The sequence below is a fragment of the Mesocricetus auratus genome, unplaced genomic scaffold, assembly GCF_017639785.1.
Source record: "Mesocricetus auratus isolate SY011 unplaced genomic scaffold, BCM_Maur_2.0 Super-Scaffold_100018, whole genome shotgun sequence".
In the NCBI taxonomy this organism is placed as follows: Eukaryota; Metazoa; Chordata; class Mammalia; order Rodentia; family Cricetidae; genus Mesocricetus; species Mesocricetus auratus.
The window spans coordinates 24,328,819-24,347,397 of NW_024429199.1; the positions used below are offsets into that span (position 1 = coordinate 24,328,819).

Genomic DNA, 18,579 nt, shown 5'->3' on the forward strand with positions numbered 1-18,579 from the left:
ATGCTACATGTATATAGTATCTTTTCATGCTCTGTTACCAAATATCAATTAGAATTTTTTCTTGCAGATTGGAAATCAGAGAACATGTATATAAGCTCTAGGTAACTAGGGTAAAACTCCACAGATAAACAATGTTTTGTTACTAATTTAATATGGTAGAAAATGTTAAATGACTTTTAAAAGCAAAGGAATTGTCATTTCAAAGAGGCCTTTTCCTCTCTAGATGGGTATGAGAAGGAAGTTGTGCTCGGTTGTACCTCCTATTACCTGTGTTACTCTGCAAAGACTTGCTATAGACGTAGGAAGAGTTGAGGTTCTTATTACTCGTAGGTTGGCGCTCAAGGCTATAGTACATGTCTCGTCAGAAGTCAATAGCATTGTGTTTTTACAAGAAGTGCCCACAAGCTGTGTGTGCCACGGTGTAGTTAGAGCTCTACTTGAACCAGAAAGCCTTTGGCAAGCTAGTCTCTGTCCTTGCTTTGTCTTACTAAGTGGAGGTAAAAGGAGACAAGTATGTGAGAGCGCTGTCTTAAAGTTACAATATTTGTATGAAATAGGGCCCTCGCCCATGTGTGGACTCTGGAGGGAAATGCCAAACCAGATTGGTGTTAGTGAGCAGCGGTGGGTTTTACCCACAAACAAGCTGGGCGGAGTCAAAAATTAGATTCTCCGCATAAACTATTGCCCATGAAACTGAATTATTAATATAGTTTGAAATGTTTGCAAAAGCTTGCACCATCTGAACCTCCATGTTTAGTACGTTTTCTACATATAACCTCTTAAGGCTAACTTAAGCACTGTACTGAGCAGTACATGGGATTCTATTATGTTCAATTTTGTTTTCTTCTAAAAGCCATCTCATACCCTGCCTTTTACTCCTACAAAAAGTAAAAAGTAGGGACAAAGGCTAACTTTTATACTTGCTTTTCCCATAATTAATTGTGATTTTTCTTAAGTCTTCAGTTTTTTAAAAATTGTTTTTACATTTGTTTTTCTTTGCTTTAAGATCATTAGCCAAAATCCTAAGTACCAGGAAAACAGTAAAGTGCAGTTAGAGGTAGACAAGTTCTGAGGTCTTCCTACTTGTTTGATTAGCAGTGACCTCCTGTTCTGCAGTGTTGACAAGCGCACAAATGTGTGTGTGAGGCAGAGACTTGTGTGGGGAAGTGCAGAGCCAAATGACCTAACATGTTCAGTGTCCAGTGGCTTGGAAGCTAGGCAGATCTGAAGCTCTTGGCAATTACCGAGGAGTGAAGAAGGCGTGGTCAAGTCTGGAGGCTCCTACTGTGTGGGCACTACGTGGCAGCTTCCTGGGCAGTCCACTAAACAAAGCTGGGAAGGAGTGAGAGAGTCGTGTCACCTGAATTTCTACAAGTACTGTACATTTTTTATATAAATAAAAACTGTGAATATATACATACAAATTTTAAGTATCCCCCCTTTTATTTTTTAAAAATCAAAGGCTTCATGTGTCGGGGGTGAGGTCGGGCTAATACTGGGTTAAAAAAATTATTTTGAAAACAAAGTGTTGAGTTCCATACTTGGGGTAATAACATTAGAACGTTTAGGATACTTACATTGAAGTCATTCGTAATAAGCTGCTTGTTTCTTGCCCATTCACAAGGTATACGAGATAGTCAAATGTGTGTCCATATATGTTTAAGATCGAATCATTTAACAATTTTTTAAATATCTTAATCTAATACTTGGGGGGCGAAAGAGAAAAGAAAAAGCTCAGGTTGATAACTTGCCTTGAGTTTTGTTTTGTTTCTTTTTTTTAAACTTGGTGTGATCCCAGAGACACATGATAAACAGCACTGCTGTGCAGTACACACCTCGCCCTCCCCACAACAAACAGAAAACAGCACACATCCTTACTTGATGGTGCGATACATCACGACAGAATCAAGACATATACCAACCTCCCTCACAGCCTCCCCTGCCACCTTTAATTTATATGATCCACTTGAGAACGAGGCTCCGCCATGCTCCTGAGGCTGAGGGCTGCTCTCTCTGCTGCTGTGTAGGCTCACTGTCTTTCCGCTTTGCTAGAAGGCAGTGTGATGGGCCATGTACCCCTCTCAGACTGGGACCATTTGGTAGTGAAAAGGAGAAGATCCCAAATTAAGGGATTTGAGCTCTTTTTTGGGGGGGGTAATATTTCTTTGAATTATTTTTCAAGTTAAGCTGTTTGTACCTGAAGGGTAATTTTTTTATGTACCTTCCATAGTTTATTAAGTGATTCAAGATTCTTTATCACAGATTTTCCTACCATATATGAAAATTCTGCTGGTGAAATGTTTTGTCGAATCTTAAAATTCAGCTGGAAAAATGGGCCAGAGAAATGCATCCTGTGGGTAAAACCCACCCTACTGGTATGACTCCTCACTGTCCATCACAGGAGAGACAGACCTGTCCTGATGTCTGTGTCATTTATTCTGTCTGCATTCATCAGAAAGTGAGTAATGAGAGGCAGTCTGCTGGAGCCCAAGGGGAGTGATTCCTGAGAGATGGGAGGAATGGCAGGAGGTTGTGGATTGCTACCGGTTACCACAAAGGCCTTCCCAGGCCATACTTTGTATAGATTTGACCTTATCACTTAAACCTAACCGCTTGGAGATCTGGATGAGTGATAACCTTATGACGGGCTCCTTTCCTAATATTCACTAAGCTATTTCTAAGTAAATATGGCCCCAGGATTTTTAAATCGACTTTTCTCATCATATTTTTATAATGGAAAAAAAAGGTTTTTAAATTTGACATAAAATTTATAAAATAATATTTTGATTAACTAGTATTTCATTATGGGTGATGTGCTATCTGTGTACTCTTGGTACTGGTTAAAAATTTGTCATAAAATTGATAAAAGAATATTTTGATTAACTAGTATTTCATTATGGGTGATGTGCTAACTGCGTAATCTTGGTACTGGAGTACTTGGTACTTGGTGGACTTGAGTTGTCTCTAAAGTCTTACGCAGGACACCATAGTCCTAATCTACAACATAGGTGCACTTGAATCATCCACAGTGTTTTGACAGAGGCAAAGATGGTAAGTCCCTGCCCAGAACACCTCTGTGTCTAAGTATTGAGCTGTGACTGGCATCTTACACAGCTTAAGGTAGAGGCTGGCCTTGTTACCGTAACCCAGTCTTTCAAAGGCTGCACCGAAGAGAAGGTAGAAGATTTAAATCTGCCAGGATTCTGTTTTACCTGACACATTAGGGCATTGGTGGTGCCTCGTCTGCCTTCTGGCAAAGGTCCCATTTTGGGAAAAGAAGTAAAGGCTGTCTTTCTAGTTTCAGGGTGTCCATGTAAGTTGTCCAGAAACCCCATGTAAGTCCTGCCATCGCACCATATGTAGAGATTTGAGCCCCTTAGGTCGCTGGAGAAGGCTGCTGTAGCTGCCCCCTTCCACACAGCTTTTTACACTCTGGGAGCTGCTCTTGGGGCTTTCTTTTTTGAAGCGGGGTTGGCACTAATTCTTCTTGGTGATGACTCATAAAACAAATGTTGTTTTTCACATAGTTCCTGAAAAAGAGAGAGAGGCGCTAATGAAAATGTCATTCCTCATTAATATAGTACATGAAAGAAATCTGCAGTGTTATTATTTTAAAAATCACCCTGAGGTTGTCATGGTTTAGTTCATGGGAAAACATTTTTTCATTGTGAAGCCTTAATGTTTTGAGAATTCTGATATGCACCTACAGCCTTTGGTCAATCTCATGCAGAGGGTAAAAGTTAAGCGGTTTTCCTCTCAGAACATGGCCACAGCATCCCTCTTAACAGACCAGGACCCCGGGAGTACGTTAATGTTAACCAGTAAGAAAGTAGTGGTGATCCCAAGTCCTGATTCATTTTCTTGCCTTTTTCTACCTTCCCATTGTGCCTATGTTTTGCTCTCTACTCCCCTTTTCTACAACACAATACAGTCTGCTGTATCCTTTCATTTAACAGAAAGGGGAGGGCCTTTGAACCTTCCTCTCTCCCACAGGGAATGGAATGGGTCTCGGTGGGCAGTGTGGGTGGAGTGGAATATTACTCTGGCTTCCAAGGGGCTTGTGCTTTCATGGGCCACATTCAGAGCACATAATTAGCGTGTGTAAAAGTTCTGATGAGAAAACAAAAGGGAGACAGAATGATAGGTGACGCAGGGATGGCTGATCAGATGTTCAGCAACTGGAGTTCAAGTTGGGAGTCCTTGCCAACATTCCCAGAATACACTGGGACAGTACTTAGAGGGGCTGTGGTCTCTAGCCAAGGTACTCGGGAGACTGGAAGCTTGATCTACACAGATGGTATCAACCAAGAATCACATCAGAAAGTGAGAGGTGGTGTTGAAGTGTCATCTCAAAAAGTTGGAAAGTCAACCCCCTGAGGGAACTGTGGCAGATGGCAGGGCATCGTCCTAAACCCTGCCTCAGGGTTACATCCCTAACCTTAAAGGAACTGGTCACATTCCATTTGTTCCTCACATTTAGGGCAGAAATAAACTGAGAAGTCTTAATCAAAGGTTTTCCTGAATGACAGGCGATGCTGCAACGATAAATGGCACACTTACTGAAAGTAAAAGTATTTATTGTAGCAATTACAAGAGACAAACAAGTAACCCAGATGAGTCGAGTAGTTTTCCACCGCCGAACTGGAAGCCGGAAAGCCGGAAAAAAGAGCGAGACTTGCGCTGTTCAGTCTTTTATACCTTCCTCCATAACACCCCTAGCCATGCCCAAAAGTGGGCCTTGCTAGTGACTTAGTTCACCACCAACGTCCGTATATGTCTTTAGTCATGCCTAAAGTGGGTGTGGTTAGCGGTGTGGTAAACCGCCCTTTTATTACCTCATCTGTATGCGCCCCTAGTAAGTCACATGGCTAATGGCGGAGCACTGTTTCCTCTTACAGACGGTGTGGGATGGATGTGTTGAAGAGTGACACATCTAAGCCATATAAGAGAGAGAAATAAAGCTGGGTGCAAGCACCCTGGAGCTTCACAGTCCTAGGGAAGGACTGACGATCTGTTGAGCACAGTACTTGGGAGGTACTTGGGAAAATGAGCTAGAGAAGAGTCAACAGGGTGATGTCTAGTGATGATGAGCAGAAGGTCAGCCAGTGCATTATTCTCCATGATCACACTATAGGATGTCTTCACTTGGGTTCTCTTTCCTGGCCATTCAGTCAGCCTCAGCCCCTACCTTCACTGAGACTTGTGGAGTCTTACGCCTGTCTTTTCCAACCCATACCATACTATCCTGGAATACTTTGCTTCAGTGATACTTTGTTCCTCTGTCTTTCCTCCATCCTCACCATTGGCTGCTCCTTGGTCCTTGGTGATCTCAGAAGTCCTGGCTGTCCTGGAACTCACTCTGTACACCAAACTGGCCTCAAACTCACAGAGATAGGCCTGCCTCTGCCTCCCAAGTGCTGGGACTAAAGGTGTACACTGCTGCCATCACTACCAATCCCCCACCATTCTCCTCTGCTTCTGATGAATGATCTCACCTGGTGTCATGAGGCCAATGACCTCCCACATTATAAAGACTTAGAGATGTACATTCATATTCAGCTGCCTTCTACTTACAATGTGTCTATTTAGTGTCTTAATGGACACCTTCAAATTAATATATCTAAAGTGATAGTAGTTACTCCTGCACCCCGGAACCCAGGCCCCTCCAGGTGGCTGCACTTCACCATTCATTCACTTTCTCAGACTCCAAGCTTAGCTGGTGTCCTGGCCAAGCCTCACTCCTATATCCAGTTTCTTTGTTCATTTATTCATGCATTCAACAATGCATTCCCATTACAAACCAGGAGATAGATTGTTCTAGGTGATGAGTAATAAGAACTAACTGAAAAAACCCTGCCTCTTGGGGTTGACTTGTTCAGATCACTTGCTTCTCTTGCAGAGAACCTGGGCATGCTTCCCAGTATGTAAGGGCAGTTCACAGCTGTCCAGAACTCCAGTTCCAGGGGGATCTGATGCCCTCTTTAGCCTCTGCAGGCAGTAGGAATATATGTGGTATATATACACCCATGCAGGTAAACTTTTTTTTTTTCAAGTTCCTGTTCTCTGGGAACTAAAATGTAATGAGACATAGCTAATAGGCCAAGTGAATGTTTCAGCTTTTGTTAAGAACTGAACTAAGTAGACAGAGAATCTGAATTAAAGTAGTTGGCAAGAAAAGAGGGTGGTGACACTATGAGGCAGACACCTACCTAGGGGAAGGACATGAAAAAGTTGCTGCCTTGAGAATGCTGAGTAAAAGGTAGTAGAAAATATAAACTATATGGCTTTTCCTCTACATGACAAACCCCTAGAGGACTGCAACAAAGGAATGGCTTGGTCACCTTTTAAAAGGAACAGAATGGAGGGGACAAGTTAGGAAATAGGGACCAGGTAGGTAACCACTATAGTAATGAAGAAAGGAGTTCATGGTGACACACAATAGCATAGAAGGAACGGATACCTGTGGAAGTGGGAGTCAGCCCAGCCCAATAGACAGAAGGTGGAGTATGAGACGAGAGATTGGAGAAGACTGCTGCTTGTGGCTACAGCAAAGAAAATTAAGACGTTGGGAGGAAACAAGGTCTGGAACCAGTGTGTAGCTGGACTTTTCTTGGGGCCACCAAGGGTTGAATTAGCCTCTTTAGCTTATCTCTTAGCATGAAAAGAAATATAAGCAAGACATCAGTAGGCACACTCAAGTTTAGGAAGGAGATCAAAGCAGATGAATTCCAACTCCTGGTATACATGGTTCAGAGGGCATGACATTGACCCCAATGAAGCAATGAGTGTGATGAAGGTTTAAGAGGAAGCCCAAGATCACCAACTTGGAGCCAGGAGTGGACAGGTGTCTGGTGAAGTCCCCATGGGTGGCAAAGCTATCACTTCAGGAAGGATTGCATACTCCACTAAAACAAGCCCTGAAAATTGACCCCTGCATTAGCCCTATTTCAGGGAAGTGGATGCCGTAGAACACTCACTGAGAAGGGGAAGTAAGCAGGATTAATAAAGGACTTTGTTATAAATAAAGAAATGGCAAATTTGGAAGAGAAATGGCAGCAACATACTCTTCTTAGAAGGTGAGAGAAATAGTACAGTATTTGTCTAGAATCCTGAATTCAACCCCAGCACTGCATAAACTGGATGTCGTATACATGGGGACACATACAATCCCCTGCACTTGGGAGGTAGAGGTAAGAGGATCTGGTGTTCAAGGTTATTCTCAACTGCATAATGAGTTCAAGACCAGTCAGGGGTAATGGGGGAGATCCCAGCAAGTTCCTATTTATGCCAATAAAAAGTACAACAATAAAAATAAGGAGAGTGAAGGAGTAAACAGGAAGCCTTTGAAAAGGGAGAAGAGATGGGAGTATGATGGGGCTGAACATTGGCATAAAATGAGGAAAACCAGTCTGGAGTCAGTGTGTAGATGGACACTTAACCTGAAGGGATGGTGGTGTTGAGTACAAACCCTAACAACAGCAAGGACAAAGACTTCAATGGACTAGGGACATCTGCCACTGCCATGCATCATGAAGGGCCATCTGAGGCCAGCACTGTGCTTAGGAGCCTTCCCGGCTTCAGGCTGCTAGGTGGGTTATACATGCTCAGGACACACCTGGCTTGAAATGACAGTCATGTCATGTTACTACTGTCCAGGCTAAAACTTTTGGTCCTTTCCTACCCAGTTAGAACCAACCAACTCCTTGCTCAACCTGCTTTATCAATCCCAGTGGCTCTGACCCTTCTAGAGCTCTTGTCCTTCCAGAAACAGGCCAATCCTGTTTCTGAGTTAGCCTCTGGACCAACAGTCCTCTACCTGCATTGTCCCTACCCCTCCCTTCCTGGGTTGGTGGCTTATTGCCCAGATTGTGTCCTAAGGGTTATCTCAGCACAGCCTTCTGAAGTCTGCCCCACCCCAACCACTTAGGAGCCAATCAGCACATTTTCATTGTCCTGGGAGTGGTTTTGTTTTGTTTCTTTTTTCTCATTGCTAGTTTGGTTGCAGCACCTACACCAGTGGCTGGTGTATAATAGATGCTCACTAAGCTTTTTTTTTTTTTTTTTGTATGCTCCTGTGGAGGCAGAGGTCAACACTGACTGCCATCCCTCCCCCACTCCCTCCACAGGGCCTCTCACTGAACCTGGAGTTCACAGACCTGGCCAGCAAGCTTCAGGGATCCTACCCTCCTTCCTGTCTTGGCTTCCCCAAAGCCGGGATTACAGGCATTTGCTGCGCCAGCCCACTTTTACACTTTGTATGCTGGGGCTCAAACAGGTCCTTTTGTTTGTGGAGCAAGCACTTGACTGACGGAAGCCTCAGGAGTTAGAAGCAGCTCGTTTGCACACAGGAATGGACACATCCCATTAACTGCTAACAATAAAAAGGCATCGGAGCTAAGCTATTTATAAAACACTAACTGGTCTGTTTTCACCGAAGTTGGGAGGAAGAGTAAGGAAAATCACACTTGAAAGAAGTGAATGTAGCAACAAACCCTATACCAACTTTAAATTTGATACTACACGTTGGGACAGTAGATGACAGGGCAGATATTCAAAACAAAACCCTTTCAAGTTACAGGATGGTAGCAATGTCTCCTGACTCTTGGCTGAGTCACTATTTACTTTATAAGGAACTTAGCATCCTTGGGAGAACATTTGTTTTCTCAGCTTTGTAAAAACTGGGGCTGGGTTGGGGACCAACTCCAAATAGGAGAGAGGAAAATATTAGGCAACGTGTAGCATCGAATTTAAAATTAATTTGATATTATAAATAGTTTCCTTTCTTAGTCCTTAGGAAAACTTTATTGGGATTTACACATGGGAACTGGTTTCCCTGGTGACAAAAGTTGATTCATTTGTTTTATTAACTTCTAAATTCCTAAAGACTCCCCGAGCTCAGCAGTAGACGTCCTAGATCAAGTTTACTTCAGTTTCTATGTACTAGCAAGTTCCATGGGTTTTCTATTGCCCTACATTTCCTTAGTTAATTTGATACTGTACTCATATCGCAAATTTTTGTCTCTGGCATTTCTCTCCGGGGAACTTTGCTTAACAATATGTTTCAAACACTTCTTGTCAGTTTACCTAAGTCAGGCTGCTTACACATTTTCATTTTAAAAGCGTTTCACAACCTACTGTATCAAGCAGAGAAAAGCTTTGAGCGCTAAAGAATTGTGTAATCGGGAGTTAAAAAGCAGAATTCTTTTTCCTTTCAGATCTCAGTGCAGGGCATCCCCCAGCAGTAGGCAGCTGATAAGTACCACTGAGACTATAACCGAGTTAAAAGCACAGGCTGTCTCGCCATCATCTCCGTAGTTCTGTCCCAACGTCCTTATCTGTTTTCTCTCACAGTACTGTTGAGGGGTCACAGTAACTTCGACTTTGACCCCCTCCTAATTGTCAATGCATGACTGTCTCAAACAGTGCCTAGATTAAGGTTTTGAGTAACTCATGACTCAAAAATACCAAATGTGGTTTCACAGACAGTTCACAAGCCAGAAGTGTATTACTTTATATCCTCCCCTACGCAGAATGCTGAATAAGTTTTGCCAAGTTTTAAATACCCAAGTCCTACTCTCTTAAGGAACATTCTAGAAGCCCATTCTAGAAGATAGAAAGAGTCTGTCTTCAAGTTGTCATGATTTGCAGTTTGCTTTGACAACTCTACTTGAAAGCTGCCAATGAGATAAGTTTTCAAAGTTAGACCTTCCGAGGGAAGAACGGTATGGTCATAAGCCCTTAGTTTTGTCCAGGTTGTTAAATGAAAGGAACTTAGCAGTTCGATCCTATGCTCCCTCCAAGAGTCTTTCACCGTTGCTCACAAGAAGTCTTAACAAGCCTTTGCAAAAACACATCTTTGTGCCTTGAGTTGGGGGTTGGTTTTTTCAAAGTGCATACACACAAACTGAAGTTACCAGGAAAGCAATGAGATGCAAGCCTGCTCAAGCCATGGAGTCATACCTCCTACTGCACTGATGATTTTTACTATTTTTCTGAAGCAGCTGCCAAACTTTTTGCTTGGGCTCTCCAAAATGTTTCTCACCCGGCCACTGCCCACGTGCCAAGTACCTATGCTGACTACCAGACCTGTATCTCTAGGGGCGTTTCTCCTCACTCCCGATTTCTGTGCTGCTGACCTTCCTTTCCTGTCCCTTGTAAGTCTCGTAAATCTCTCAGGGATCTGTGCAATTGGAACTCAGGGGCCAACCCCAAGCCCCACCACCCACCAGTCCCTCTCCCAAACCTGCCCCTCATCCCTGACACCTTGCTGCCCTGAATGGCACTATTGCATACATAGTGGGTCGATTCTGGAAGCCTGAGAGCAAGTCCCATTTCCTCCGTTTTCTTGTTGTCCCTTCCTGTCCAGGTCCCAGTTTCATAGGCTCTGTTGCTACACCATGTCCAGTTCCATACCTTCCCAGGGCCACCTCCAATCGCTTCATTCAATGACTCCTCTTTTTGTTCTTCCTATTTTGCCAGAACATTCCTCCTAAACTCTGGTCACTTTGTCTCATTTTATTTTAAGCACTCAGTGGGCAAGACCATTTTCTATACAAGCATGAGGCCTTGAGTTCACACCCTCAGTACTTACGTAGAAGTTGGGCATGGCTAGGCATGCTTGCAGCCCTAGACTTGATAGCCAGCTTGTGATTTGAATTGGGACAAGTTTTTTTGCTTAGCAAGGTAAACTGTTTTAAAGCTTTCAATCAAGTTTCATATACAAAGTAAATGTTTTCCACGCATCTACTCAATACAGCCCCTGCTAACACGGGATGAAATGGCTGGCCTTTATGAACATCTGCATGCACAGTCCTACAGCCCCTGCTAGCACGGGATGAAATGGCCGGCCTTTATGAACATCTGCACTCACGGTCCCACCATCGGCTCATCTATCAGCCTGGAGCTTCCCTCAGATGCAAGATACGGTGTCAACTGTCACAATTTCTGTTATCATACCTGTTTTGCCAATGTTTTAGCATTATTTTTTAGAAGAAAAATCACAACCCATTAAAAAATATAGCATGGTTTTCTCCTTTGTAGTAAAGCCCAGGACTAAGCATGGCCCCATTTCCAATGTAATTTAATCCGAAGAAGAACATGTTTCTCTTCATTCCTAGACTGTGGCCGCCACTTCCCTCAGGCTGTTTGATCAGTCAGAACTCAGTGCTCTGCCTCTGAACACTTGTTCATGGCCCACTTGGCAGTTACATTATTTATCTCATCTCTCTATGTGAAACTCACTTATATACCTAGAATTCAATTCTAAATGTCTGATCATGTAAGACACTCCTTACCTTCACTAAAATTGACTTGAATATGCTACATTAATAAGGAATTATAGACATTTACAACCAGGAGTTTTTCTGCTAATTGTAGCCTAAAGTGTTTGGGCTCAAACGATGCCTGAGCCTGTTTTAGACGAAGGGCTGAAGCCGTCTATAGTCCTAGCACAGGATGGGCATCATCTACCAGTACCTGCTTAGTACCCCAAACAAAGGTAGCCTCCCACATGAGGAGCTAGAATGAAGTGCTTTCTTGGGGGAGAGAAGTAGTTTGAGATGAGGTCTCATAAAGGTGATCTAAAAATTACTATGTAACTAAGGGTCTTCTTGAACTCAGTTGTCCTGCCTCCACCTCGTATGTGCTGGGATCACGGGCATATAGCATGCCCTGCTTGGAATTCTTGTTCATCACTCAGTAAAGTTTTAAAAGCCTTGCATATTGATAAGCAACGGTTCTCACACATTTGGGACAAAGCTGAGGGACTGGAATTATGCAAAATAACTTCAGATGTTATTTAATTATATATAAAAATGCATTTTGACCAACAACCAATGATATACTTACGCTTTTGCTAGCTCCATTGATATTTGTTCCAAAGAGCATCCCTTAGTCTCAGGTATAAACAAAACAACAAAAACCAGGGACGCAAGACTCATGATTGTATATATGAAGCATACCCACGACAAGCCAATAAGATCTATAAGGAAGAAAAGAAAATGATTAGAAATGTATTCTGTGCTGCATTGATGCCGTCTCTTCTAAGATCCTGTAGAAAGCTGTGTGTACATGCTAGTAGTCTCCATGGAAATTAAGAGTCACAAATTCAAAATATGGCCAGGTTCTTTTTGTTTTGTTTTACAACATTACCCCAGCTTTCTTAGGTAAAATGCAAAGCTGTCTTTTAACCACCACAAACTAAACTCAAAACCATTTTCCGGGTGCACATATTTTTCTTTTTCAACATGGTAATGTATCTTTATTAATGCAAAGAGCACATGTTCATTTATGTTCTAGTTCATTTCTGTTGCCAGGATAAAATACCCTGACTAAAAGCATCTCAAGGAAGAAAGGATTTATTTGACTTACAATTCAAATCAATCTTCCACAGACATGCCTACAAACCAACCCAAAGTAGACAATCCCACACTGAGACTCTTCCAAGGTGTTTCTAGGTTGTGAAAGTTGACAATTAAAGCTAAACATCACCATTGCAAAAATAAAACTTCAATGCAGAAGTCTGTAAAGACCCAAGGCCAATTTTCTCTTACCTTTCCCCCCTCCTGGCTTCCTTAGGGATCACTGCTGTTGTAGTTTGGCATTTTTTTTTTTTTTTGGTTTTTACGAGGCAGAGTTTCTCTGTATTGTTTTGGAGGTTGTCGGTCTAGCCTGGCCTCGAACTCACAGAGATCCACCTGCCTCTGCCTCCCGAGTGCTGGGATTAAAGGCGTGCGCCACCACCACCCGGCTCATTTTAAATGACACATTTGTGCAAGTGGACTTTTCTGGAAATGAGTTCAACTTTTTTACTCTGATTTCAATAAATTATTTTATGTTGGCAGTATTTCACAATTTTTAGTAGCCTGCAACATAACTGTAAAGCTTCCTTTTAGGTCCAGGAGAAAATATGATAATGGAGCAGTGAAAGAGATCCGATGACTAAGCTATTATCAGCAAGAAGCACGATCCTTAACATCTTGATGGACTTCACTTGTGAGCTCTCTTGGCCACTTCTAAACAAAGACTAAACTCCCTTTCTAATCACTGGCCAAGTACAAGGTACATTCCACTAGAAAGGACTCCATTCAGGTGCATATAAGTGTGTCCATTTACATTGTGCTGGCCCCTGGGCCAGCAGCAAAGGTTCAGGATGACAGGGAACTGTGCAGAATTACCTAGCTCTTTTTACACACATGCCCAGACCAATTGCATGCAGGATTTGCAAATAGCCCTTGACAGCCACAGCCACAAATCACAGCTGGTCAGGGGAAAAACTGACTTGAGTGGTTAGATACTGAAGCCATTTTTATAACTGCAGTGTGGAAGGGCCTACGCATAGTAAGCACTTGTGGGTGAGCTGTGCTGAGTGGGGAGGAACAGGAAGAAGAAGACAAAGGCATTTCATTTTTAACAGGTGTGTGTGCATGGGCATGCTTGTGTGTGAACATGGAGGTCTGAAAGCGTCAGGTCTCATCCTATCCTGCTCTCTTCATATTCCTTTGAGGCAGGGTCTCACCCAGAGCCTGAGGTTCATGTTTTGTCAGCTAGGATGGAAGCCAGCGAGCTGGTGTTCCTTCTGCTTCTGTCCCAGCTCAAGAGTTAGGATTACAGGTGTGTGCCAGATGCTCGTTAGGTGGGTGCTGGGGTGAAACCCTTGATCATCAGAATTGTACAGCAAGCGCTCCTAACTGTTGAACCATCTCTTGGGCTCCAAGGCAGTTAGTTCTTTCTGGCAAGTTTTAATCAGTCCTGTCTCTGTGCTTTTCCTGCTGCTAGTGCAGGGTTTTGCCAGGTAGATTGCTTGATCTAATACTTGTAGACTTAGTCAGACCCAAAAGGTTATCTCATTAAACATGTCCCTTATTCTGTTTGAACACTTGCAGTAACAAAGAGAACATGACTTCGAAAAGTGCCTTACCGCTACAACCATCTACCTTACTTAGACCCCTGGCAGAGCACACTTTGTCTTGTGGATAGCACACAGTGAGTCAGATCCTCCGACCTTGTTCTTTGTGATATACAATGCAAACATTTGTTTGCACTTGCCCTTTCTTTGAGAGTCCATGGACCCAGATCAAATACCCAGAACTCCCCCAGCCATGCTTCACAGAGCATAGGTGCCAGGCTCTTACTGTCCGGGCCATCCTCTCGTGGAGGATGCCCTGTCTTTTTGCGTGTCTCTTGAAATAGGGTCTTTCTATGTTTTCAGGATAGTCTTGTATTCATCCTTCATTGTCCTACCTCAGCACTCCAGGGTCGGGTTTATAGGTATGCATTACCACAGCCTACTATGCACTGCAGCTTTCAACCAGTTTTTCAAAATAGTGTACTCAGAACTAAATACATTGTCCACTGTTTACCAGGAGCAGTATGTTTATATCGATACAGATGACATTTCCCTAAAATGTTGGAATCCAAAGGCTTGTTGCCATTTAAAAAAAAGCCTCATATATTTTAGGTCATTCTATTCCATGCTTAAGAGTTTGATCTCTGGAAATACTTCAAGATCTTTAGACAACCCAAATAGAGGTCAACTAAAGATTTTAGGTCATTCCAGGCTTCAAAAACCAATTGAGTCTGGTTGTGCATAGCTCGTGCCTATAATCCTAGCTGAGGGATGAGATTGATGTAAGAGGATTGTGAAGTGTTCAAGGCCGGGCCACACTACATAGTCACAGTCAGTTCTCGAAAAGACAACCGACACTGAAAAGAAAGAGAATCTGTTTTCCCAAGATGCGTGCTAAAAGCCCATTCAAGGGTCTACTTTTTCCTTAGCTCATCCAGTATTTCAGGCAGCCTTCCTGCAAAGATTCAGGTCATTTGTCACCGTGTGTGTGTGTGTGTGTGTGTGTGTGTGTGTGTGTGTGTGTGTGTGTGTGGTGAAGGGAACATGTTTCTGTGTACAATCGGAGTAGAAGATGTAGGATTATTGCTAGTAACTAGTTTTTTTTCTTCTTCAAGCTTGGGCTATGTCTTAAACTCTAGGATGCAAGCATTTGAAAATTTTATATATAACCCAAACTGCATTTAATTAGCAGCTTCCAAAGTAATTTAAAGCATAATGTACTAGTATATACATGTATTTATATGTGTATAGCTTATTGTTGAGTAAGAATCCATTTCTTATGGTTTTGCTTGTGAGCCTGGCCTTTAACAGCTGAGCCATCTCTCCAGCCCATAAGCATCCCTTTCTAAAGGTTAAGTATACATACATGAAATGAATGATAAAATGAGGATGTGTTTCTTTTGTGAAATTTTATAGTTTGGATTTTTTTTAGTTGTCAAGTGGTGTGTGTGTGTGTGTGTGTGTTTAAAAAAACTCAATGGTCATTTCTGGAGGGTGCTTGAACCATCTCAGTATTTTGGGAACTAAAAATAAAAGTTTCAAGCACTCATCTTGCCTTATATAAAATCCACATTCAGAGTAGCTAAGTGGCAGTGAAAAGAAAATTCTCTTTAGAGAAGCATTCCAGGTTTAAAAGAAAATAAGCAGAGCAAAAGAATGAAAACCTTGGGTCTGGGTGACAAGCATCAATGGAATTCAACATGGCCTGAGATGGGGGTGGGGCAGTCAGATGGGGAGGATGACAGGACATCCTATGGTCACTAGCTGAGGAGTGTGCTAATAGGCTACAGAGTTACCCCCTTCAAGCTTCCATGTAGATCTACATAGGAACTTACAAGAAACACAAAGGACAAGAGGACATGTGACCTGAAAACTATCAAGATCTATAGCCTGCAAAAATCTTTTAACAAGCTAGTCAGTCTTTTCCGTAAGGCTCTAGGGGGTAAAAGTCTAGTAGAAAGAACGGAGATGCAGCCAAATGATGAGAAATATCATTCAGTTGTAAATTACATATTTGGAGATAACTCAAAGAATAAAAAAAATTACAAGGTAATTGGTAGAAAGTAATATTAGGGGAGATTATTAATATTTAAGGATGCTAATTATATTGTGGTCTTAACTTTCAGAAATCCATGCTGAAATTCAATGAACAAAGTGATTATACCTGACATGATTCAAAATAACTTGATGAGGGGAACATGTAGGGTTATAAAGGGATGGAGATTGAAAACTGCTTAACTTGGATGATGGACACAGCTGGTTCAGGACCAGCCTCTCTCTACTTTTGGGTATATTTTTAAATTTCCACAATGAACACTTTTATGAAGAGTATGAAGACACGAATGGACAAGACTTCTTACCAGTCACCGTCAGAAATGTCAAAGAGATGAGAAGATTGATGCCCCAGTTCATGCTAGAGGTCAGGGCCATGGCCCGGCCTCTGATTCCACCAGGAAAGATCTCACTGAGCAACAGCCAGGGCACTAGAAGAAAGGGAAGAATGACCAGACAAAAATTAACAAAGACCCTTCGACACCCCTTCGACACCCCTTCACTGGTCTCTCTGCAAGCTGTGCCTGGATTTGTGGCTGGAGGTCAAGGCTATCACTAACTTCAGCAGGACAGTCCTGACAATGACAAACCCCCTCCTGACTGAGGAAGAAACTTCAGGATAAGCACTGGATGAGCTTGACAATGGCTATCGTAAATAGGAGGCGGCGGCACAACATAGCCCTGAAAAATGTCTGTGGCAACCGCGAGCAAGCTTTGACTATCTGTCTGGCACAGGAGCCTCAGGTCCAAATTGCCAACTTCAGTGGATCCAGAAGGGTGAACTTTTCTACACTGTCCTCTCTGTCACCCTGCAGAATTCTGAAGTCATAGCCAATGAATGAGAAGGAAATAGAGCTAGAAGGGTGAAAGGTCACATATCTCTCCCTTTTCTGATTGGGCGCCATGGCCTGGGGGAAGCTGGGCGGAGAGAAGTCCTAAATTAAATATTGTAATACCAGACTAGACATCTAAATTTTTGGAAGGACACTCGTCCTGCTACCAAAATTGATCAGAGGACTTTTTATTATCTGAGTGACGGGGAGCATTATGGACACTGCTTGATTAGATTAGGAAGGGCAGAAGATCGCAAATTAACTTGTCTTCGCCACAGATTTGGTGTGCTCAAACAGGGATGGGTTCTTGCCGTGGGCTGACTTGACGGACACCTCTACGTTTTCTCATCTGACCATTGCCCCCATTCATCTATCGCTGTCCTTCATTCATAGAGGAAGAGGTCATGACTTGGCAAGGTCACAAAGCTCCTAAGTGACAGAGGTGACACTGAACCCTGACCTCTTTAAATCAATATGGTTTCTGGGTAATGGGTTGATAAATGAGGAAATGTGAAGGTAAGAGGATCTGATTGGACGGAAAGAAGAGTTTAGACGTGCCAAGTCGTGGCTCTCTGCGGGCTAGTAAACCCATTGGAAAGATGCTGTTCGTGTAGCCGCCAACCATGTAATCCTCGCCTGGAAGAAGCTAGGTGAGGCTAGTGGCTCAGGACTGAGCAGTCAGCAGTTTCCAAGTGAGCAATTTGCCTCTCTTGTCACAATCGTGCTCTATGGAGAAAACATCTGCTTGTTGCAAACACATTAAGGTTGTTGTTTTTTGTTTTGTTTTTTAAAGAATTGTAAGAAGACCTGTAGGTCTGTAAGTGAATCTATACCAGGTTACCCAGAAGACTGGGGGATAACGATAACTAAAACAACAGATTGTTACTGTTCTAATTAAGGGAGAATATACGAGAACGATGGCATGCATCCCATCCGCTCATCTTCACCTCTCCTTCCCCACCCCTCCCTGCACTCAGAGAGGCAGGTTATTGAAAATTATATTCCCGAATAATAACCTTTTCTCTCTCCCTCACTCCTCTCTTATTTCGAAACAGGATCTCATATAGCCCCAGCTAAGCTAGAAACTGCCACAAAGCCAAGGCTGGCCTTGAGATCCTGATTCTCCTGCACCCACTCCCAAGTACTGGGATTACAGGCATGCGCCAGCCAATCATGTTCCTCTTAGTGAACCCATCTCAGCATCCAGATGAACTTGTCCTGGGCTTTTTAAAAAGGAAGATCCAGCTCTGGTTAGATGGTAGCTGTAAAGAGGAAGGCTTTGTCAGAAAGACTAGTCCCTGGGCAAATATAGCATAAAAGTATGTAAAACCATTTTGTTTGTTCTTTGAAAAGCCATCCTGAGTGCCTGGGTTATAGCTATGTGTCACCATGCTAGGCTTAACTCCGGTTCTTAAAGCTAAGCAATCTCCCTTCCGTACTACTGCTTACCATGGGTATTGAGCACAGTTAGCAGTGGAGCAGAGGGGCCTCTGAGGCCTTGGGCTGTAGCAGGAGAAGGAGAAGATGGTGGAAGGTACAATCTTTTGTTTTGTTTTAGAGGCATTGGCTCAGATCTTCATGATTCAACTTCCCACTCTTTCTCAATACCTGTCCAAGTCACTTCCAACTCTATTTCCCATCATGATGGCCTGATGGAACTATTCAGTGGCTGGGGGTTGCCGAGTTCCTCAGAACCACAGTGGTCTCAGATGGAAATAAACCAACTTGGCTGTTAAAGCCACCGAGACAGGATGGGGACAGGACATTGCGCAGCTGGTGGAATGCTTGCCTAGAATTCATGAAGCCCTGTGTTTGACCCATACCACCACATAAATCAAGCATGGTGGC

At 43.0% G+C, this 18,579-nt stretch overlaps 1 protein-coding gene across 3 annotated transcripts in view; it reads right to left on the bottom strand.

Moving 5' to 3' along the window:
- Window positions 1-1,424: 1,424 nt before the first annotated feature.
- Slc2a12 (solute carrier family 2 member 12) overlaps window positions 1,425-18,579 on the bottom strand; it is a 53,950-nt gene continuing 36,795 nt past the window's right edge. For all 3 annotated transcript variants that reach the window (XM_005065725.4, XM_021224231.2, XM_040758162.1), the window contains exons 3-5: window positions 16,207-16,329; window positions 11,848-11,980; window positions 1,425-3,530 (exon numbers count right to left, since the gene is read on the bottom strand). In XM_005065725.4, coding sequence (XP_005065782.1) covers window positions 3,377-3,530; window positions 11,848-11,980; window positions 16,207-16,329 — 410 coding nt within the window. In that variant the 3' untranslated portion in view covers window positions 1,425-3,376. The remainder of the gene's footprint in view (window positions 3,531-11,847; window positions 11,981-16,206; window positions 16,330-18,579) is intronic.